At 39.3% G+C, this 20,022-nt stretch overlaps 1 protein-coding gene across 3 annotated transcripts in view; it reads left to right on the top strand.

Annotated features, from left to right (window-relative positions):
* GABRG3 (gamma-aminobutyric acid type A receptor subunit gamma3) overlaps positions 1–20,022 on the top strand; it is a 438,558-nt gene that overhangs the window by 364,416 nt on the left and 54,120 nt on the right. For all 3 annotated transcript variants that reach the window (XM_060769811.2, XM_060769812.2, XM_060769813.2), the window contains one exon: positions 9,403–9,540. In XM_060769811.2, the coding sequence (XP_060625794.1) occupies positions 9,403–9,540 (138 nt within the window). The remainder of the gene's footprint in view (positions 1–9,402; positions 9,541–20,022) is intronic.

Genomic DNA, 20,022 nt, shown 5'->3' with positions numbered 1-20,022 from the left:
AGGCGTCCCCTGGGCAGTGTCCTTGTAGACGGCGAATTATCTCACACTCAAAGCGACTTGCAGTTTCTCAAGTGGCTTCTGTCACTAAAAAAAGTTCAAAAATTATTAAACATTTAAATATAGGTAAAGTGATAGAATTAAAAGCAATTTTAAAATGTATCCCTTAAAAAACAAGAAATAGGAACTATACAGCACACTCATAAAAGGCTATTCCTCATTACATATAATTCCCCATGAACAGATAGTCCAAGGCCTAACTAACATTGTGGGTCCCTACTTCACCAACAAATGTTGCCTTGATAGGATAGAAAATACGCAGTATGCAGTGCTAGAAGTGGAAACTCAATACAGTAAGCAGCTGTCAAACGTGACAGGCCCCTGATGGGTTGCTGCCATGAGGAATCATGCTTCACCAACCTTCATGTGGGGTAATAATGTTTGAATAAGCTCTGATGATCTGATCAAATGGCTGGAAAACATGGCAGAAGGGGGGGGGGGGAGGAAAGATTTTATCCCATTAACATTTTGACTGGCTACCAATCTAGGAAACAACTTTAGACTATGGTGAAATAGTTGAGATTCCTATCATTTGCCAGCAAGATATCAAAAATGATTGCTTGAATAAACATATAAAATCCACAGGCAGGGGATATACCCAGCAAGCTCTCAGTTGTTGGCAAGAACTCATCAACTCAGCCTTTGATTAGAACTGAGGCAGAAATAGTGCTGAGATTTTTTCTGCTCTACATGGTTTACATGGTATGCCTCCACAACACTTTTACATTTTAAGTAAGGCGTATAATAATTACCCAACCCCCTGTGGAGGCTGTCTTGATTTCTTTACACCAGAGGATCATAGATCTATGAATCTATAGATTTCAGATAATTATTTCTGAACTTTATGATATTTAAGTATGGATATAACCAAAGTAATTGTGGCCAAAAACAGGTTCTGGACAAGGAAAAATGTTGTTTGTTTTGAATCAGGTCTGTGAATAATAAACACATGTGTTATTTTGTATGATCGCTAGGTGTGGAGATAAAATAAGTAGTTGGCATGCCTATATATATATATATATATATATATATATATATAACATACAACTTTGATGTAAGTTCAGAGCCTAAGTGTATGCAGATAGAAAATAAGATTTCTGAGGATTGCACTTGGTTTCTTCTCTTCCTGCCTCCCAATGTACTGAAATTTTAAAAGCTCTTCGTGAAGGGTCTTGTTCAGGATGGGCAAATAGGTTAGATTTATAACACACTTTAATTTTGCCCATTCTGGTAATTTCTGATATAAAAAGCAAAATTTAATGAAAATTTCACATCATCTTATTTCAGATTTTTAAAAAATTAATATGGGAGCAGGTGAAACTGAGAGACCTGTTCATCCATTTAGGGGGCTTTGAGGGTTTCAATGTCTGGCTTTGTATTGAACACTAGCATTTAAAGTGGTATAATCATCATCATCATCATCATCATCATCATCTTTATTTATACCCCGCCACCATCTCCCCGATGGGGACTCAGGGTGGCTTACATGAGGCCAAGCCCTACAACACAATACAATAAAAGAAGTCAAAAACAAACAATAGCGTAATAAATTACATAAAACATAAAAATACAGCAAACAATATAAAATTAAAATAAAATCATTCATAACACAGTAAGAGTGAGCAGGCCGCATGTTCAGAATAAAATACTAAAGCTAAGAGCTAAAAACACGGGGTGAGAGAGGGATGGAGCAGATTATTTGTGAGGGAGAAACTCTTCAGAAGTGAGGTCGAGAAGGGTCTTCATACAGGAGAGGAGGAGGTGTACTCTAAGGACAAACATTGTGGGGTAGCAGCAATATAAAATTGTATGATTAATCACCAAAAGTGCAACAGAAGAGCCAGGTTTTGAGAATCTTCTTAAAAGTTTCTAAAGTGGGGGCTCACCTAATCTCACAGGGCAATGTTTTCCAAAGTCTGGGGGCCACTGAGGAGAAAGCTCTCTTCCTTGCTCCCACAAGGCAGGCCTGAGATAACGGCAGGGGCAAAAGGAGAGTCTCCCCCGAATATCAGAGGGATTGAGCAGGTTCATGGAGGGAGATACGGTCATGAAGGTAGGCAGGTCCCAAACTGTTTAGGACTTTGTAGGTGATAACCTGCACCTTGAATTGGGACCGGAAGATGAGCGGCAGCCACTGGAGATCCTTAAACAGGAGCAATGTTTTAATTATATTGTGCGAAAAGGTCTTTAGTGTGCAATGAACCAGCACTCCCAACTAATGGATGGAAGGGCAACAGGTAATTTCCATGTCAGTATAGTGATGAATCCATTTTGGTGTATAGTCTGAACTAACTGGGCTAACTAACCTATATAAATTTAGCTTCTTAAACTAATTATTTCAAGTGTGTGCTAAAGCCTAGATTCATAGTTCCATGCTCCTGTCTCTCTAGACTGCAAGATTGAGGCTTCTTTGCCATTGACATCTAATCTGTATCTGTTTGGAGGTCATTCCCATCAGTGACTGTTACCTGGGCTCCTATCTCATGATCAATAGTTCAGGCAGTCAAAGCTAACATTAATAGTTTATTTAAGCACTCTTATGTATTGAAAGCTCAAGGTTTTTGACACAGGAAAATGAACAGACACAGAATGATCTTTTAAGTTATTTTATTGATGACAACAAATATATATGTGCTCATGGGCACATGCTACTTCTTTATGGGAGGAGTATAGATTTCTCATTGTCTGGGCAAACAACGTGTAATTTCCTTTATCTTTATCATACAAGGCACCACACATCTTGCATCGCATACTCTAAAGAATTGCTATTTTTAGTAAATTCCCACATTACATATAATATCACAATGCAGTAGCACATTTCATTCTAAAATTTTGTGTTATCCCATTGCTTGTGAAATGATAAACTATCCTGTTTCTGGCTGCCTGTTTTCAGGTTAGCACTCAATTAACAGTATTGTATCTATGCAATATACCTTTTCAGTTTTGTGTATATATAATGTAGTTGCTGCTTGTTACTTTTTTCTTGCATACTTTCTTCTTTATCTCCTTTTTAAAAAAAACTAGGCTGAAGAATTTTCTGTTTTAGATGACAGAGTGGTTTTTGTGACTGATCTGAATGTCATGTGAATTGCCCTCTGTCCCGCCTGGATTATTATTATTACAAATGAAATGCACAGTGCGAGGTTAAACAAGCAGGAGTAAACTGGAGTGGGAGGCAGTGTAAACACTAACTCTGCTACCAAAAACAGCGACCCTTCCTTTCCTTCTTCATCTCCATCCCTACTTCCTTTAAAATTGTGACTTAGTGCACTGAAAGCAAGAAACAACAAGTAAAGGACACCAAAAGGTCCACAGACAAAACCTTGGGTTTCTTCGGCTTGTAGCTATGAGCTGTTGCTGAGAACATCTGGAGTTTAATAGGAGCTGAACCCAATCCTCCAACATTGATAACCGTGACTCTGTAACAATGACTGGAAATAAATGAATACCACATTTCTAATACACTTCTAAATACTTTTTAGGGATCACAGATGTGTTGTGTGTATCTTTAGTGTTATAGAAAACCTTCAGAAATTAATACTAAAATGAGTGTTCATAAAAATATTACCATATATCATTATATCTGAAATAAGATAATAGATAATGGCTACAGTGATAGCACTTGCTAACAATACCAAAGAGGTGCAGTATGGACTGAGCAATTTCAGCAGGTTCATGAGGTCTGGTAAGCGGCCAAAAGTGCAAAAAGGGGGAGTAGCTGTGAAAGTGGTAGCAATCTGTTTCTAATGTTGAAAACCAGGTACACATTGAGCATCTGTTATTTGGAATTCCAAAATACTCCCAAATCCAAAATTGTCCACTTGGATGGCTAAGACAGTGATACCTTTGCTTTTGATGGCTTCGTGTACCCAACATTGTTTTATTAACGACATTATTTAAAATTTTGTGCACAAAAATTTGGATCTCATATTAAGTTAGAACAATGGGGAAAATTATGGTCAAAGTTAATATTTATAAAATGATGTATAACTGATATTCAACACCAGAAACATTTTCTGAGAAGCATAAAGCAATCTCAAACATCTGTTAGAAAAATGATTAAGAGGTGGGGCCTATTTTTTTCATATATGACAAATTTGTGGGGCATACAAAATACGATCGGTTACACAGTATGTGTGTGTGTGTGTGTATAATGAAAGTTAATTTTCAAATGGAATCACATTTTCAATTTTCAAATGACATTTCTCGAAGACAAAATGAAAAGAAACTTGGAAAATTACTAGTGTTGACTACAGAAGCAAGACTGATACATGCACAGAGGTGGAAGCGTGCAACTATACTAATGCCCAAAGAATGACTTTTGAAACTTGTGAACTTGGCTGAAATGGACAAGCTACTAACTTTGATTAGGGGGGGGGGGGGAGCATTCATATGCTTTTCAAAGAACTGGGAAGCATTGGGGTTTTTTGTGAAAATAAAAAAGACATGAGAATAACCTATGAACTCTGATTTTAACGATTATTAGATTAGTTGAATAATTTCAGTAGTAGAAGTTCATTTGCTGGTTTTATTTTGTTCTATATAGTAATCATCATCAAGCTTGCTGGAAGTTAGTTGTTCTTTGTTCTTTTAAAAATTGTGGTGGGTTGTGACTTGTATTGTTTCTTGTTTTTGAATTAATCACTTTCTTTGTTTGCAGTCTATTGTTTATATTCTTTTTTGTATATAAAATCTCTTTAAAATCAGAATTTTTAAAAGGAAAACCAATAAAAGTATTAAAATATTATTATTAAAACACATGCAACAACCAATTCATAATAACAATGGAAAATATGTCAGATCAAAGGCTAAAATCATCATTCTCAAAGTGCATAGCACAATCAGTTCCAAAAGACCTTGGTGAAGAATTAGGTCTTCATTCTTCTTAATTAAGTGCAGTGGCAATGAAGGGTGCCTCTACCATGCTGTTAGATACCACTTTAACTGCCATAGCACTGTGCAATGGAATCATGGAAGCTGTAGTTTTATAAAATCTTTAGCTTCCCCAAACTACAACTCTCAGAATTCCATTACACCAAGCCATTGCAGTTTGACACTACTTTACCACAGTGTGGAGGCACCTTTACGTTTAATCATAATTTATATCTCATTCTCTTTCAGTGCAATCCTGTATATAGTTACTCAGAGAATGTAGGCTATACTGAATTTAATAAAATATTTTCCCTGGTAAATGTTTATAAGACTACAATCTCACTTTTCCATAGCACCTCTTAAAGTACAGAAAATCACCACCAGTTATTAAAGCAGACAGAACCAAGTTTGTCTTCTTATCTCTGTCAGTGATGAATGGAATAATTCTGAAATGCATAATAACTAGAGTCTTTCATGCTACTTGGAAATGGTTTGTTCCAGAATTTCAATCAGAAGGATAGACACTCTGCATCAATCTGGTTCTGTAATTCAGTTTAATTTTGGACCCCAATGTGAATTGTTGATTTGACCTGTTGATGTTACAGGTTCTCTAAAAATGGTTCTTCTGAGAGTGATAGATGGATGAGCTGCACGTGCTAGCATGGTATAGTAAAACCAGTTTAAACTCCCTACTTTAAATTCATTGGTTCCCTTCTTAAGTCTTCAGGAGTGAGTTACAAATTAAATTGTACCTATTGCCTACTCAGTCTAAGTTGTCAATCAAACATGTTTGTGTCAGAACACAATATAGATATAATCTTGTTGCAATTCTTCGTATGATTGTGAACATGTCCTTTTTCATAATGCTTCATCAATTGCACATGGATGTATCAGTCATGAAGGAATGGAGGTCAAAAGCCAAAAGTGGTTGTAAAGCATGTATGTGCACAGTTCTTTTATGGGCAAGAAAATCCTAACACATGGGTTCTACTCAAATCAATGAGACTAGCTGAAAACGGTATACCTGAAAATTCAGTAACTTGACCAGGTGATTCATATGATATACATATTAAAATTAGAATATTATTTATCTTTTTACAAAGATAAATAATATCCATTCAGGTCATGTGGGGAAGAAAATTTGCTGGTCACCAACATACCAGGGAGAAGCGCAACAGAGTTCTTGCGACCCTGGAGAAGGTAGGATGTGGTAGACTCCATGACAGACCCCCCCCCCGGACTTAAGGTCCTGCTGGTAAACACCAGATCCATCAATGGAAAGACTGCTGCCACCCAGGACCTGATCCTGGATGAGGGGGTGGACCTGGCTTGCATCACTGAGACCTGGTTGGCCAAGCTGGGTGGGGTAAATCTCACCCAGCTGTGCCCACCTGGTTTTGGGGCGCACCAGCAGGCTAGGTCTGGGGGGCGGGGAGGAGGGGTCGCAGTAGACTTTCGGCAGTCCATCGCTGTGGTCAGATGCGCTGTACCGCAATCTTCAGGGTTTGAGTGTGTTTACCTGAGGATGGGAAACTGTGATAGCTTGGGGATTCTGCTGGTGTACCGTCCACCTCACGACTCAGCAGTTTCCCTGCCTGAGCTAGCAGGTGTGGTCTGGTCTGGGAGACTTTAACATTCATGCAGAGACCACTTTAACAGGAGTGGCTCAAGACTTCATGGTCACCATGACGACCATGGGGCTATCACAAATTATATCTGGACCCACCCATCAGGCTGGACATACACTCGACCTAGCTATTGTTGTGAACAGTGGAATGGTCAGACTGGAAGAGCAAAAAATTCTTCCATTGTCATGGTCTGACCATCATCTGATCAGTTTTAGACTTGCTGTGACCTCTAACCTTCGCAGGGGTGGAGGACCAACTAAGATGGTCCGCCCCAGGAGACTGATTCCTGAGGAATCTCGGGGCTCTTCCTGTCATGGAACCTGGTGATCCTGTCGACGCCCTGGGTGATTGCTATAACAGCGAGATGGCCAGGGTGATAGACACGATCGCTCCCGAACATCCCCTCTCGTTGCACAGAGACACACCATCTCCTTGGTTTACTGGGGAGTTGGCTGTGATGAAGGAGACTAGAAGCAGACTAGAGTGCATCTGGAGGAAATCTCAGAGTGTCCCTGACCGAACACGGGCTAGAGCCTCACTTAGGACCTATACCGCGGCTATACGGGTAGCCAGGGAGGCCTTCCTGACTACCCATATAGTGTCTGCATCTAATAGATCTTCAGAGTTGTTTCAGGTCATTGGGGAGCTCCTTCACCCCCCTGGGATGGAGGAAGCCTTTGACAACTGACAACTCGGTGCTGCGAGTTCTCGCACCATTTTGCAGATAAAGTCGCTCAGATACACCTTGAGTTGGACACCAGTTTAAATACAGTGCCAGGGGAGGTGACCAAGGCATCTGCTTGTCCAGTTTTGTGGGATTCTTTCTGGATTGTTCTTCCTGAGGACATGGAGGGGCTCCTTGGGGCTGTGAGGGCGACCACATTGGCTCTGGACCCTTGCCCTTCTTGGCTAATTAAATCGGTCAGAGGTGGTTTGATTGATTGGTTTGTATTGATCATTAATACATCTTTGGAGCAAGGGATTTTTCCATCTGGGCGGAAACAGGCTGTGGTTAGACCACTCCTGAAAAAAGCCTCCCTTGACTCCACAGTCTTGAGCAATTACAGACCAATCTCCAACCTCCCATTTTTGGGCAAGGTGCTGGAGCGGATAGTCGCCTCTCAGCTCCAGGATTTCCTGGATGACATCAACTATCTGGATCAGTCACAGTCTGGCTTCAGGCCTGGTCATGGTACTAAGATGGCTTTGGTCGCCTTGGTAGATGACCTCCACAGGGAACTGGACAGGGGGAGTGTGACACTGTTGGTTCTCTTGGACATCTCAGCGGCTTTCGATACCATCGATCATGGTATCCTTCTGGGATGACTCTCCGGGATGGGTCTTGGGGGTACGGCTCTGTTGTGGCTCTGGTCCTTCCTGGAGGGTCATTCCCAGATGGTGAAGCTGGGAGACACCTGCTCGGACCCCTGGCCTTTGACCTATGGGGTCCCGCAAGGTTCCATTCTGTCCCCCATGCTTTTCAACATCTACATAAAACCGCTGGGAGAGGTCATCCGGAGTTTTGGAGTTCGGTGCCATCTCTATGCAGATGACACGCAACTCTACTACTCTTTTCCACCTAACTCCGAGGAAGCCCCTCGGGTGCTGGATGAGTGCCTGGCCACTGTGGCTGTCTGGATGAGGAGGAACAAGGTGAGGATCAATCCCGTCGAGACAGAGGTCCTCCTGGTCGATCGTAAACCAGATCGGGGTATAGGGTGGCAACCTGTGCTGGACGGGAGGGCCTTTGCACAATTAAGACTCGTGCGCCAGCTGCAACCATACCTCGTGAAGTCAGATCTGGCCAGGGTGATCCATGCCTTAGTCACCTCCAGATTGGATTACTGTAATGCACTCTATGTGATGCTGCCTTTGAAAACGGCATGGAAATTTCAATTGGTACAACGGGCGGCAGCCAGGTTGCTAACTGGTGCTTCTTACAGAGGGCGGTCAACCCTCCTGTTTAAGGAGCTCCACTGGCTGCCATTTATTTCCCGGTCCCAATTCAAGGTGCAGGTTCTTACCTACAAAATCCTGAATGGTTTGGGACCCGACTACCTGCGTGACCGCATTTCTCTGTACTAACCAACACGATCTCTTCGATCATCTGGAGAGACCCTGCTCGTGTTCCCACCTCCTTCGCAGGCGCGATTGGTGGGGATGAGGGAGAGGGCCTTCTCAGTGGTGGCCTCTCGACTCTGGAATTCATTTCCCAAGGACATCAGACATGCCCCAATGCTGGCAGTCTTTAGGAGGAACCTGAAAACATGGTTGTTCCAGTGTGCCTTCCCAGAATAAGGAAAACTCTTAGCAATATGTCCTCAAATGCACTTTAATATTGATTTAGGATTGTCTGCCTGCCCTCATCTTTCTTTGAAAGCCCTATCCTAGCTATACCCTACCTTGTTCATGCCCAGAATTATTTTTAAATATTTTTAAATTTTAATTATTACATTTGGCCTGGCCATAGGTTTTAAATGCTTGTATGTTATTGTTATTGTTTATTGTTTACTGTGTATTTTTTGTTTATGAGATTTATTTTAACTGTTTAGTATTGATTATTTGTTATTGCCTTTGTTTATTGATGTACTGCAGGCTTGGCCTCATGTAAGCCACACCGAGTCCCTTGGGGTGATGGTAGTGGGGTACAAATAAAGTTTTTTTATTATTATTATTATTATTATTATTATTATTATTATTATTATTATTATGTTTTATAGTCAGTAATGTTGAAGAGCCATTAAATTCTACCATGTAATGTTATATTAAAATTGTGAACATAAATGTAAAAGCTTAACATTACCAAGAGTTTACAAAGTATTTAATAAAGACTTTTAATTTACAGATGGCTATCCTCAAGAAGAAATGATTTACCGGTGGAGAAAAAACTCAGTAGAAGCAGCAGACCAGAAATCTTGGAGACTGTATCAGTTTGACTTCATGGGTCTCAGAAATACTTCTGATATTGTCCAAACATCAGCAGGTAGGTATGCAATAAAAAGAAATATTCCATTCTGGAAATTTCAGATTTTAGTGCCATTGTTTCTACAGATCAAGATTATCACCACATTCAAAAGCATGCAGTTTCACTGCATATATAAATTTGAATTCCTGTTTAGGCATGGAAATTCCCTGGGTGATCTTTGGGCAAATTGTATTTTTTCTACCTAAGAGGAAGGCAATGTCAAACCTTAGAATAAATCTTGCCATAAAAGCTTATTATAAGTCAATCGGAAGGAAGAAATGCATTACCTACACAGGTGATGGAAAAAAGTTTTGGCATCTTTCTTCTTTGACACTCAACAAATGATGCATAGGTAGCATAACTTTCATGTAATATACAAATCAATTTCACCAATGTAAGATTAAAGCAAAGGGATGGACTTGTAGACCAATAGTATGACCATCATATGCAAAAGTGATGGTGCCTATGTTGGCTTTAACAATCTAGAAAAGAGAGATCATGGCATAGTAAGGCTTGGAAGAGACAAGAGAAAGCACTTCAGAGAAAATTTCCCTGATAAGATACATCACTAGAAGTTGTGGTGACAATCCATGGATTACCACTTTTTCTTCTTCTTTCAAGGGAACATTTTTAAATGACATTTTTGAAGTACAAACCCCAGAATCTTTCAGTAAACATGGCTAATGGCCATGCTATCTAAGGTTTTCTGGGTGTTATCATTCTGAGAAACAGTTAACAACCCTGAAAATTCTGTGCTATGGATATTTTTAGAGACCTTTAATACACAGGTGCTGTCGATAACAACCTCCTTTGTGTCCTATATGTCAGATTCCAAAGGTGTCTGGCTGCCTGCTGTTGGAAGTGATTCCTGGACTACATGAATGTTCATCTTATCTAAGACCATTCTAATGCTCCACTGTTGTCAGTGTGACAAAAAGGACCATCTGTTAATCTGAATGAGAGTTAGGAATCACATACACAATCTGTTGCTATGCTTGAATAATATGTTTTGGTGGAGGTCATTCAGTACAGTATTTCTGAAAATATATTGAAAATATTAATACTTCAGACAAATTGTTCATTAATAATTTGACAGCAGTACATTGCAAAAGGTGACACTGATGTCACTACAGATCTGAGCACCAAAACCAATCAGAACTCAGTCATTTGGATAGAGGAAGTCCTTCACCAATGCTTGACTGCAGTATGACATGTATGATCCCTACAGAGGTACTCGTATAACTTTGGTAGTTGTGACTAGCTATCCGGGTCAGTGCCCCTGCCCATCTCTGCTGATCTTGGATCAGCGGGGGTGAGTATCTGACCACCACCCTTGCAAACTCCCAGGGTTTGGGCCAGCTGTGTGGCCTCCTTCCTGAGAAGAAATGGGATTTAAAATCCTATTTTCTCTCAGATTTTTTGCCTGTCTGGAAGGGCTCTTAGGAACAAATAAGTGGGTTTTAAAATCATGGGACCTTAAGGAGAGTCCAGACATGGAGCTGTCAGTCCCAGTAAAGCGTACCCTGGTTTTGGATTTCAGAAATCCGCAAGATGGATGTGGAACATCCGGTGGAAGTTTACTTTTAATTGTTTTTTATTGACTCTCTGAGATGCAATGGACTTCTTAAGCGCTGATGCAGATATAAGAAGGTGCACACAAGGAGATTTCTTTTCATTATCTCTCCTCACCCTCCTGCTACCTTTACTTTTTCCTTCTTGAACCCTGTTTCCCTTTGGGATCACTTGCCTGACATGCTGGTGCCCACTGTGTAAATTCAAGCTCTGTTTAATTTCATAAACATCAGAACAAAGGAATGCTTACAGAGTGTTCTCATGCAAATTGTTTTCCAGTTGTGCTTCCATTTAGCCACCTGTGTGTTCATAACTTCATTTGTTTACAGTCCTCATCAGCTGTTTTTGGATTTTAAAATGTGCCCATGTGCTGGTACAGTCCACACCAGCATAACACAATAAAATCACATGTTTTTCTTGACTGCAGGATATACAGTAATGCGAATATGCACATTTTTAGCCCAAATCACATATTAAGCACACCTTTTTAACACATGTTTTTGGCCATTAAGGTGATTCAGAGTGCATTTACTGCAAATATCATCTAGCCACCCATTTTTTTTTAAATTCTGGTTTCTTCTGCATTTTATAACCTGTGTAGAAAGGACCTTTATATGGCAGTGTAGATTCACATAATCCAGTTCAAAGTACACAATCCGGATTATCTGATTTGATAATCTGGATTATGTGACAGTGTAGATCCAGCCTTCTAGGCATGGTCAAACTGAGATGGCCCTTGTGGTCTGTTCCAATTCTATGATTCTATGAGACTGGCTCTTTCAGCACCATCTCACCATCATAGTTGACTCAACTTGCATAAATTCTTGAAATAATTATTAAAACAATAAATATCCAAGACCAGTGGTTCCCAAACTTTTGTCCTCCAGCTGCTTTGGACTTCAGCTCCCAGAATTCCTTACTGTTGGCCAAATTGCTTGACGCTTCTAGGAATTGATATATCAAATAACTAGATGACTAAAGGTTGGGAACTACTGTCCTAGACATTTCAAGTGGAGCACTTCATCAGGTTAAATGCATAGAGACAGAGGACCTCATCAGAAAGGCCAGGTGAAGCTTCCTGCTTTACCTGGCATTGTGACAAAAAGAGAGGAGCAACAGTGCTAATCTGTTGCCCCAGGCACAGCTCTCTCTCAGTGGCACTTTCCCCATCAGACATGGGAAGCGTTGCCATTCTGCAGAAGATCTGTGCTGGCTCCATTGGAGCCAGGAGAACACTGACAGGCTCCCGTGTTTTGGGGGAAGCCACCAAGGACACTTCCACCATGGTTGGGGGTGGGGCCTCTGCTGGAAGTCACACAATGTTATGTGATTTCCAGCGTGGAGCTCCGTTCCAAGACAGAGTGAAAGCATCTTAGGATGCTAAATTTGCCCCATGTGATGAGGTCCTATGAGAGAATATATAGTGAAAATGCCATTCTGATACAGCTAAAAGTCCTTGCAAGTATAAAGCTGCATTTTTCCACCTTTCATATGATAGTTTTGCATGTTTCTGGCAAGACAAAAATAAATTCCTGCTACACCAGTCTGGGCAAACTACAGCCTTTGAAAGGTTTTCTGCTAAAGCAGTACATGAGTGCAAGTTTGCACAGGCATAAAATACAGATAAAAATGACGAAGTTTAGATTTTATACTAAAAAGTTTTGCTTTGTACTTCATATTTTTACTTCTTTTCCATTTCCCTTTTCTTATTCAATAGAGAGAGAGAGATATTAATTTGCAGCTGCCTTTCCTTTTTTGCCTTTCAGTGTTGATACTTTTTTTATTGATGAAAGACATCAAATCATTTCAATGATTTATTATACTGTCAGTTTTCCATTAAATAATACCAAGTATCAAGATTATCAGCCCCAAGTATATGAATGAAGCTACTAAAATAAGGCACTTTCCTGACTACCCGGTCTTTTCTCCTTTTTGCAGTTTAACAGGCCTTTTCTCTTCTATAATGTTTGAAAGTCTTAGAAAGTCTTTCAGTTAATGAATGCTTTTTTCCACTACACTTATCAGCAAACTCTAATTTAAACTTAATGGAATTCACTTCATTTCCATAGAAAACTGTTGTCCCACCCGATAATAAATACAGGATCATTGACCAGCACAAAGCTCCAAGTATATGTATGGTGAAGCTCAATTCTCACTTAAAGATACACCAAGTATCTGGATTGAAAGAAAAACAACCCATCACAACTAACGTTTTCTGAAAAAGTAAACAAAAAAAAGAATTCTTAGGTTGTAGTCCAGAAAATAGTCTTGATCAAAGTTGCTGTGTTTCTGCCCATTAGCATTCTATCTTCATTCCCAACTTCTAGTGCAACATATATCCTTTGTGACACAAAGCCTGCTTATGCTTGTTGCAATGGATATGCCAACTGCTTCCCAAGTGGGAAGGGAAACAGACCCCTACTGATCACAGGAGTTCCTTTCTTTAAAGTAGGAACTGCAGGAGAAATAAAAATGGGATTCACTGTATAGCGCTGTACCTGCAGTGTTAAATGGTATGGAAATACCCAATAGGATACTGGCTATTCTCTTTTGTTAATGAAGTTCGTCAACCCCCTATTTGCTTTCTACAATAGATCTAGGAAATTTGTGGGATCACTGTAAGTTGATAGCTGACTTGAAGGTACACATATACAAAATCCAATTGTCAAGATAATAGCAAAAACTACACATAGGACCTCTTCACACAGGGCAAAATGCCCCATTTTGCTGCAGCTTTGACGGGACCTTCCGTGCGCCATCACATGATGCATAGCAGGCCCTGGTCACTTTCTGTCATGAAGGCAGACTGTCAAAAGGTGCTTTGCCCTCCACTACATGGAGGAAAACATCATGCAGGTAGCTCCAATGGAGCTACTCACACTTTTGGCCCCAAAAGCCCATGTAATGGCAGAAAGGGCGATGGGACAAATGCATTGCTGTGTGTTGCCACTGTTTTTGCTATGCGATGGGGATGGGAAAGAGTGCCAATGCACTCTTCCCGCCCTCCATGTGTGATGAGTGGAGGAGGGAGAACACACTAGGTACCACGAGTCACCTTATGCACCTTCCCTTTCACCAACAAAAGCTGGACCATGTGACAAGGTCCCTAGTTTTCAAAGTAATGTTTTGAAATAGCTTTATATGAGATCAGTAGGATTATCAGCAGTTTTATTTTAAATATTCATGTAGAGCACCAGGCTGAAATCATACCATGTTAACACCTGTTTTGAGTTTTTGTGACCCTTTGTTTTAATAAAGAAATTATATTTTCCCCATCTGCACCAATTCTATCACTATCATGATCATATAGTATAGTATCACCAATGGACATTGGAGCCCCCGGTGGCACAGTGGGTTAAACCCCTGTGCCGGCAAGACTGTAGCTTCGAATCCAGGGAGAGCGCGGATGAGCTCCCACTATCAGCTCAAACTCCCCATGCGGGGACATGAGGGAAGCCTCCCACAAGGATGATAAAATATCAAAACATCCGGGCGTCCCCTGGGCAACGTCCTTGCAGATGGCCAATTCTGTCACACCAGAAGTGACTTACAGTTTCTCAAGTTGCTCCTGACACGACCAAAAAATCCCCCAATTGACATTAATGTTGCATTGTAGCCAGGGCCGTAGCCAGAAAAAAATTTCGGGGAGGGTTGAAAATTTCGGGGGGGGGGGAGGTTTCAAAATTTCAGGGAGGGTTGAAAATTTCGGGGGAGGGGGGGTTGAAACCTGCCTCCTAGCTCACGCTGAAGCAAAGAGCACAGCAGGGGGCAGAGCAACCTTCAATAGCCTGCAGCTCAACTCCTGTCAACCACCTCCACCAAGTCTGGCCTCCTTAATGAGAGCATTCAACACACACACACCCAACCTGGTTGCTTCACTACATCGGCTATTGCTGCAAGTAATGACAGTGTAAATAAATTGTCAATATTTGCTTGAGATAGTGCTTACAGTTCTGGAGGAACTCTTAATTTTTTGCATCTCATAGACTTAGCATGGGGATTTGGTTAACCAGTTAAAATTCATGAGTAAACCAGGTTTTTTAAAAAAATCTGAAACATTTCAGGGGGGGTTGAACCCCTAAAACCACCCCCTCGCTACAGGCCTGATTGTAGCCCTTGAACACTTTTTCACCCAACACCGCACAATGTTCAGATAATCCAATAAGTAAAAGTTTATTAATGAATAAATATAAAAGGAAAAAAGCAAGTCAAAAAAGAAACAGCAAAAGTACAAAAAGTAATTATTGATGAGTTCATCAGCTTTTGAACCAAGGCATCAAAAAGTGATCCACTGAGACTTGTGTTAACACAAAGCAAAAAGAATATTTAAACAAGGTATTGTTCTAAAGTTATATCCATAAACATGAAAACAGGGACACACGCAAAGCAAAATCTCCAAGAACCTGAAGTCATAAACAGGAATCAAACCAAGAAGCTTGAAATACAGGAACCAGGAACTTAGGACTAGAAACCGGGAGCTGTTTCGCCTTTTTACAATGTTAAAGGCTTGAGAGCCCAGAAACCACTTAAATGACCTCAATCACTCTCATGATATCACTTCGCACACACCTGCTTTTTCTCTCCTTATGAATAAGCCTCTGAGAAAAATGAGTTTGTCTTTGTTTTACATTCTGCCTCCTCATTTCAAGGCAGATCCATCTGGAAAAAAACATTGTCTCCCACATTCTCCTCTGAAGGCCTCTTTGGTCTATTCTTATGGGAACTGATAACACTTTCACCCATTGCCTGGAAATGGCCTGGAGATTCCAAAACATCTCCCTCCAGATTTTTTTCCATGTCAGGAGAGATGAGAAACTGCAAGTCACTTTTGGTGTGAGGGAATGGGCCGCCTGCAAGGACATTGCCCTTGGGATGCCCACATGTTTGATATTTTACCATCCTGTAGGAAGCTTCTCTCATGTCCCTGCATGGGGAGCTGGAGCTGACAGAGGGAGCTCATCCATGCTCTTCCTGGATTCAAACCTCCAACCTGTCAGTCTTCAGTCCTGCTGGCACTAGGATTTAACCCATTGTTCCACCGGGGGCGGGGACTCCTCGGAAAGCTCATCTGATGCTTGCCAGGCTACAACACTTGACTCCTTGTCAGCTGCTAGGTGTCAATCAGGGTGGGACACAGTCCTGATCTGTCCCAGCCGATAAGGAGGGCTGGGCAGTAATCACTGTAGCTGAGGCAATCCATAAGAAGATCCTGGCTCATATTGACCATGCTCAATGGACAGCAGGGAGATTATGACTTTTCCGGGAGTAACTCATTGCTTGCTCCACTTGTACCCCAGTCCTAATGGCTTAGTCCTCAGAACCAGTCCTGGAAGCACAGATGCCACTTGCTGACTTTCCATATCTATGTTGTGCTATCATGTCACAGACTATTCTTCTTGGAAATCTTTTAATGATATAGCTATGGAATAGCATGAACTTTATTCCATCTCTCCTATGTTTTCAGTCCACTTTCTTATGACAGCCCATCATGGAACTCTCTTTATAACAGCAGCCTTTCATTGGGTCACTATATTAATCATTGAATTATCCCTGAATTTTTTTTCTTTTAGCAAAAATTATATCTGTGTGTTTGTATACAGACACAAACATATATTAATTTGCGAGTTTTGCCCTTTTTAATATCATTTTGCACTTGTTACTAAACTCTAGTTGACATTTTAATGACAATTTCATCACTTTGGAGACCTCTTTTTTCAATAGCAAAAATCTGTCATGAGTGCAGATATTCTTTCAAATCTATCTGTATGTTCTTAGTTCAGACCTCTTTTTTCCTCCACCCAATGATTGTGGGTGTGAGTCTACATGAAGCAGAAAATGGCACTAGAAATCATCAGTTGAATAACCTCAGAAATTAAAAAAAGTCACATAATCAAAATCTCCACCACTTGGTACATTAAAAACATTACATGGAGTGAAGGACCATCTAAAAATTATAAATGATACTAAAGTAGCCTAGATAGATCAAAATGTAATGGAAGTTCCTGGTACTTTAATAAGAAGTGATAAATTCTTCAGTAGATCAAGTACATTCTTCTTCTTCTTCATTTGGACACATTGTACTGAAAGAACAAAACAATGATCTGTAACTCAGAGATTTATGGTGCAATTGTTCACATCAATATTACATCTTTGTTGTTAAAAACATTTCCTTACTAAGATGCAATTAACATATTATTAAATACTGGCAATTATGTGGTTCAGTAATCACTAACAATGAAACCAAGGTAAATGGAAGTTTCAATATTTTATAAGCATATGCAAATGTTTAAATGTGAAAAAAAAATTATGACTTAAGGAAAGGTTCAGGTATCAATATGAAATCCACATGTAGTAGAGAAGGATGCCAGTGGAAAAGGGGATGGAGGTGGTGGCATTTTTCTCCTCCATGTCATAGGTCACATGTAATTATGTCACAGGATTATCTATATTGACTTTCTCAAGACTGGTGTTTGACTAAGCTTTCATGCCACCTAAGGCAAGAGAAGAGGTAATTTCTAACCTCCATGTCTGCCACTGACTATACCAGGGTATCTCTGACAGCTTCTATCAACATTGTCTGCAGATGAATCCATTCCATGATACAGTCTGAATTTTAAACTTCAATATATTGAAGTTCTTTTGGAAGAGAGGGTTCAAAATCATGGACATCTATTTTAATGTTCTTAGCTCAGAATATACTGTCACTGTTGAAACAGAACACCCTTATCATCCTCTCTCTCCTGGGTCCCCTACCCACCATGTTTAGCTCTAAGAATAACTCAGACATAGGTATTTGGATCCTGACTGACTCTGAAGAATCATATCCCTGTTGTTTTCCTGGCATTTTACAATTGTCCTATTCTAGGGCAATTTCACTCATATATACCAGTAGTATATATGAGTGAAACAAGCTGAATTTTTACCACACAAAGCTAATCCATCCTGGATGTGAGGACTGAAGTGGAAGCCTCATAGAAATATCAACAGTACATGTCTAACTGTAGGCAGGTACTTTTGTTATGTTCCTATTCAAAATGTCTTATGGGGATAATTTTTAAAAAATTGATGATCCCTGTCTTAGGGTAAAGGAATCACAAAACATGCTGGTGTACTAAAATCATAAAATAAACCTTTAAAAGCAATGAAGAAAATGAGTTCTTAGCATCCACAAGCTATGCAAATCGACGGAAGGTATTTATTCATATTCATGAATCACTTAATGTTTTCCATGCATACCAAATGGCTTATTCATTGCAGTTCTACAAAAGAATATGTTTGTGAAACTGCTAGAATTTATATATATAATTTTGGGGTCATGTACAAATGTATTATATATCTCGCTAGCCTAGAGAATAAATAATTAAATAGCTAGGGTAAGACAAGCATAGAACTGACATCATTTATTTGGGCTGTATAGACCCTCAATCTTAGTTTCAGTAAGTTTCCCAAAGGAGTTTTTCGTATCAACCATTTTCTGCATATTTGAAATATTGTTTTGTTAAAAAAAAAACCAAAATCTTTTATTAGAGTAGTTCTATTGTTCTGGGATCATATTTCTGAACATTCAAAATGCTATACTTTGTTCTGCTATCCTCAAAATACTTGCATTAATTGCCATTTTAATAGAAGTGCGTGATAGGGGATTGTACAACTCTGAAAAGCACATGAGATCATAATGTAATTAGCACAAATTACCAGAAGTCTTTCCTGGTTTCGCCTGCTATTCTCTACAAAACCTAACTGTTTAATTCAATGATACTTATTTCTGAATAGTGTGCATAGGAATACCTTGTACTTACTTTCCATTAGTCACTCAAATGTGCCTTGGCTTTATAGATAATTACATGCTAAAATAAAGCAATATTATAATAATATATTTATAAAATTCACAAACACACACACACACACAAGTACATACAGACAGAATGTATGTGATCCTTAAAATTAACCTCTGACTTGACTCTTGACTTCCAATGAAATCTGAACTACCATCTATTTGATGGGTTTTAATTGTTCTAATCCGAGTTTTGCTGACATTTTTCAAAACTCTAGTGGCTCCTCCTGGTCTTGATGTCAGATCAGCGGTTGCCAATTATATCAACACTCTTAACAGGATAAACATTCTGGGAAGTATGGGAAGTTCTTTAGTGCATGGTTTGAAAAGTTATACCATGTATACTCGTGTATAAGCTGAGTTTTTCAGCCCTTTTTTTAGGCTGAAAAGGCCCCCCTCGGCTTATACTCAAATCAAAGTTGTTCATTATTTTACTGGGTTGTTATTAATTTTATTACATTTATTATTTTATTCTATTCTTTTATTTTATTCTATTTACTATCATTATTACATTTATTATTTTCTCTATTTATTTATTATTGTTATTATTACATTCATTATTTTACTCTATAATTATTATTACATTAATTATTTCACTCTATTATTACTGTTATTATTACATTTCCATTATTTTACTCTTTTAATATGATTTTTATTACATTTATTATTTTTCTCTCTTTATTATTATTGGAAGGATATGTAACCACATGTACACTGAAGAATATTAGAATAATGGTTTCATCTGAGTTGGACAGTCTTATCTTAAATATAGTTTTATGTAAATATTCAAAAATATTTAACCTACTGATGCCTCAATTAATGTAATTTCATTGGTATCTCTTTTTATTTTAAAATTTACCAGTAGTTGCTGCATTTTCCACCCTTGGCTTATACTTGATTTAATACATTTTCCCAGTTTTTTGTGATAAAATTAGGTGCCTCGGCTTATATTCAGGTCAGCTTATACTCGAGTATATATGAAACTTTATCATGTATTGGTAATAACTGTAAAATTAACACATCACATCTATTTCATGACTCCAAAGTAATGCTTATATAAATGTTAAGTCCTATCAGTTGGATGTAAATTGAAG

The sequence above is a fragment of the Anolis sagrei genome, chromosome 3 (assembly GCF_037176765.1).
Source record: "Anolis sagrei isolate rAnoSag1 chromosome 3, rAnoSag1.mat, whole genome shotgun sequence".
Taxonomy (NCBI): domain Eukaryota; kingdom Metazoa; phylum Chordata; class Lepidosauria; order Squamata; family Dactyloidae; genus Anolis; species Anolis sagrei.
Note: the sequence above shows the minus strand (reverse complement) of the source record. Positions and strands in the feature narration are given on the sequence as shown.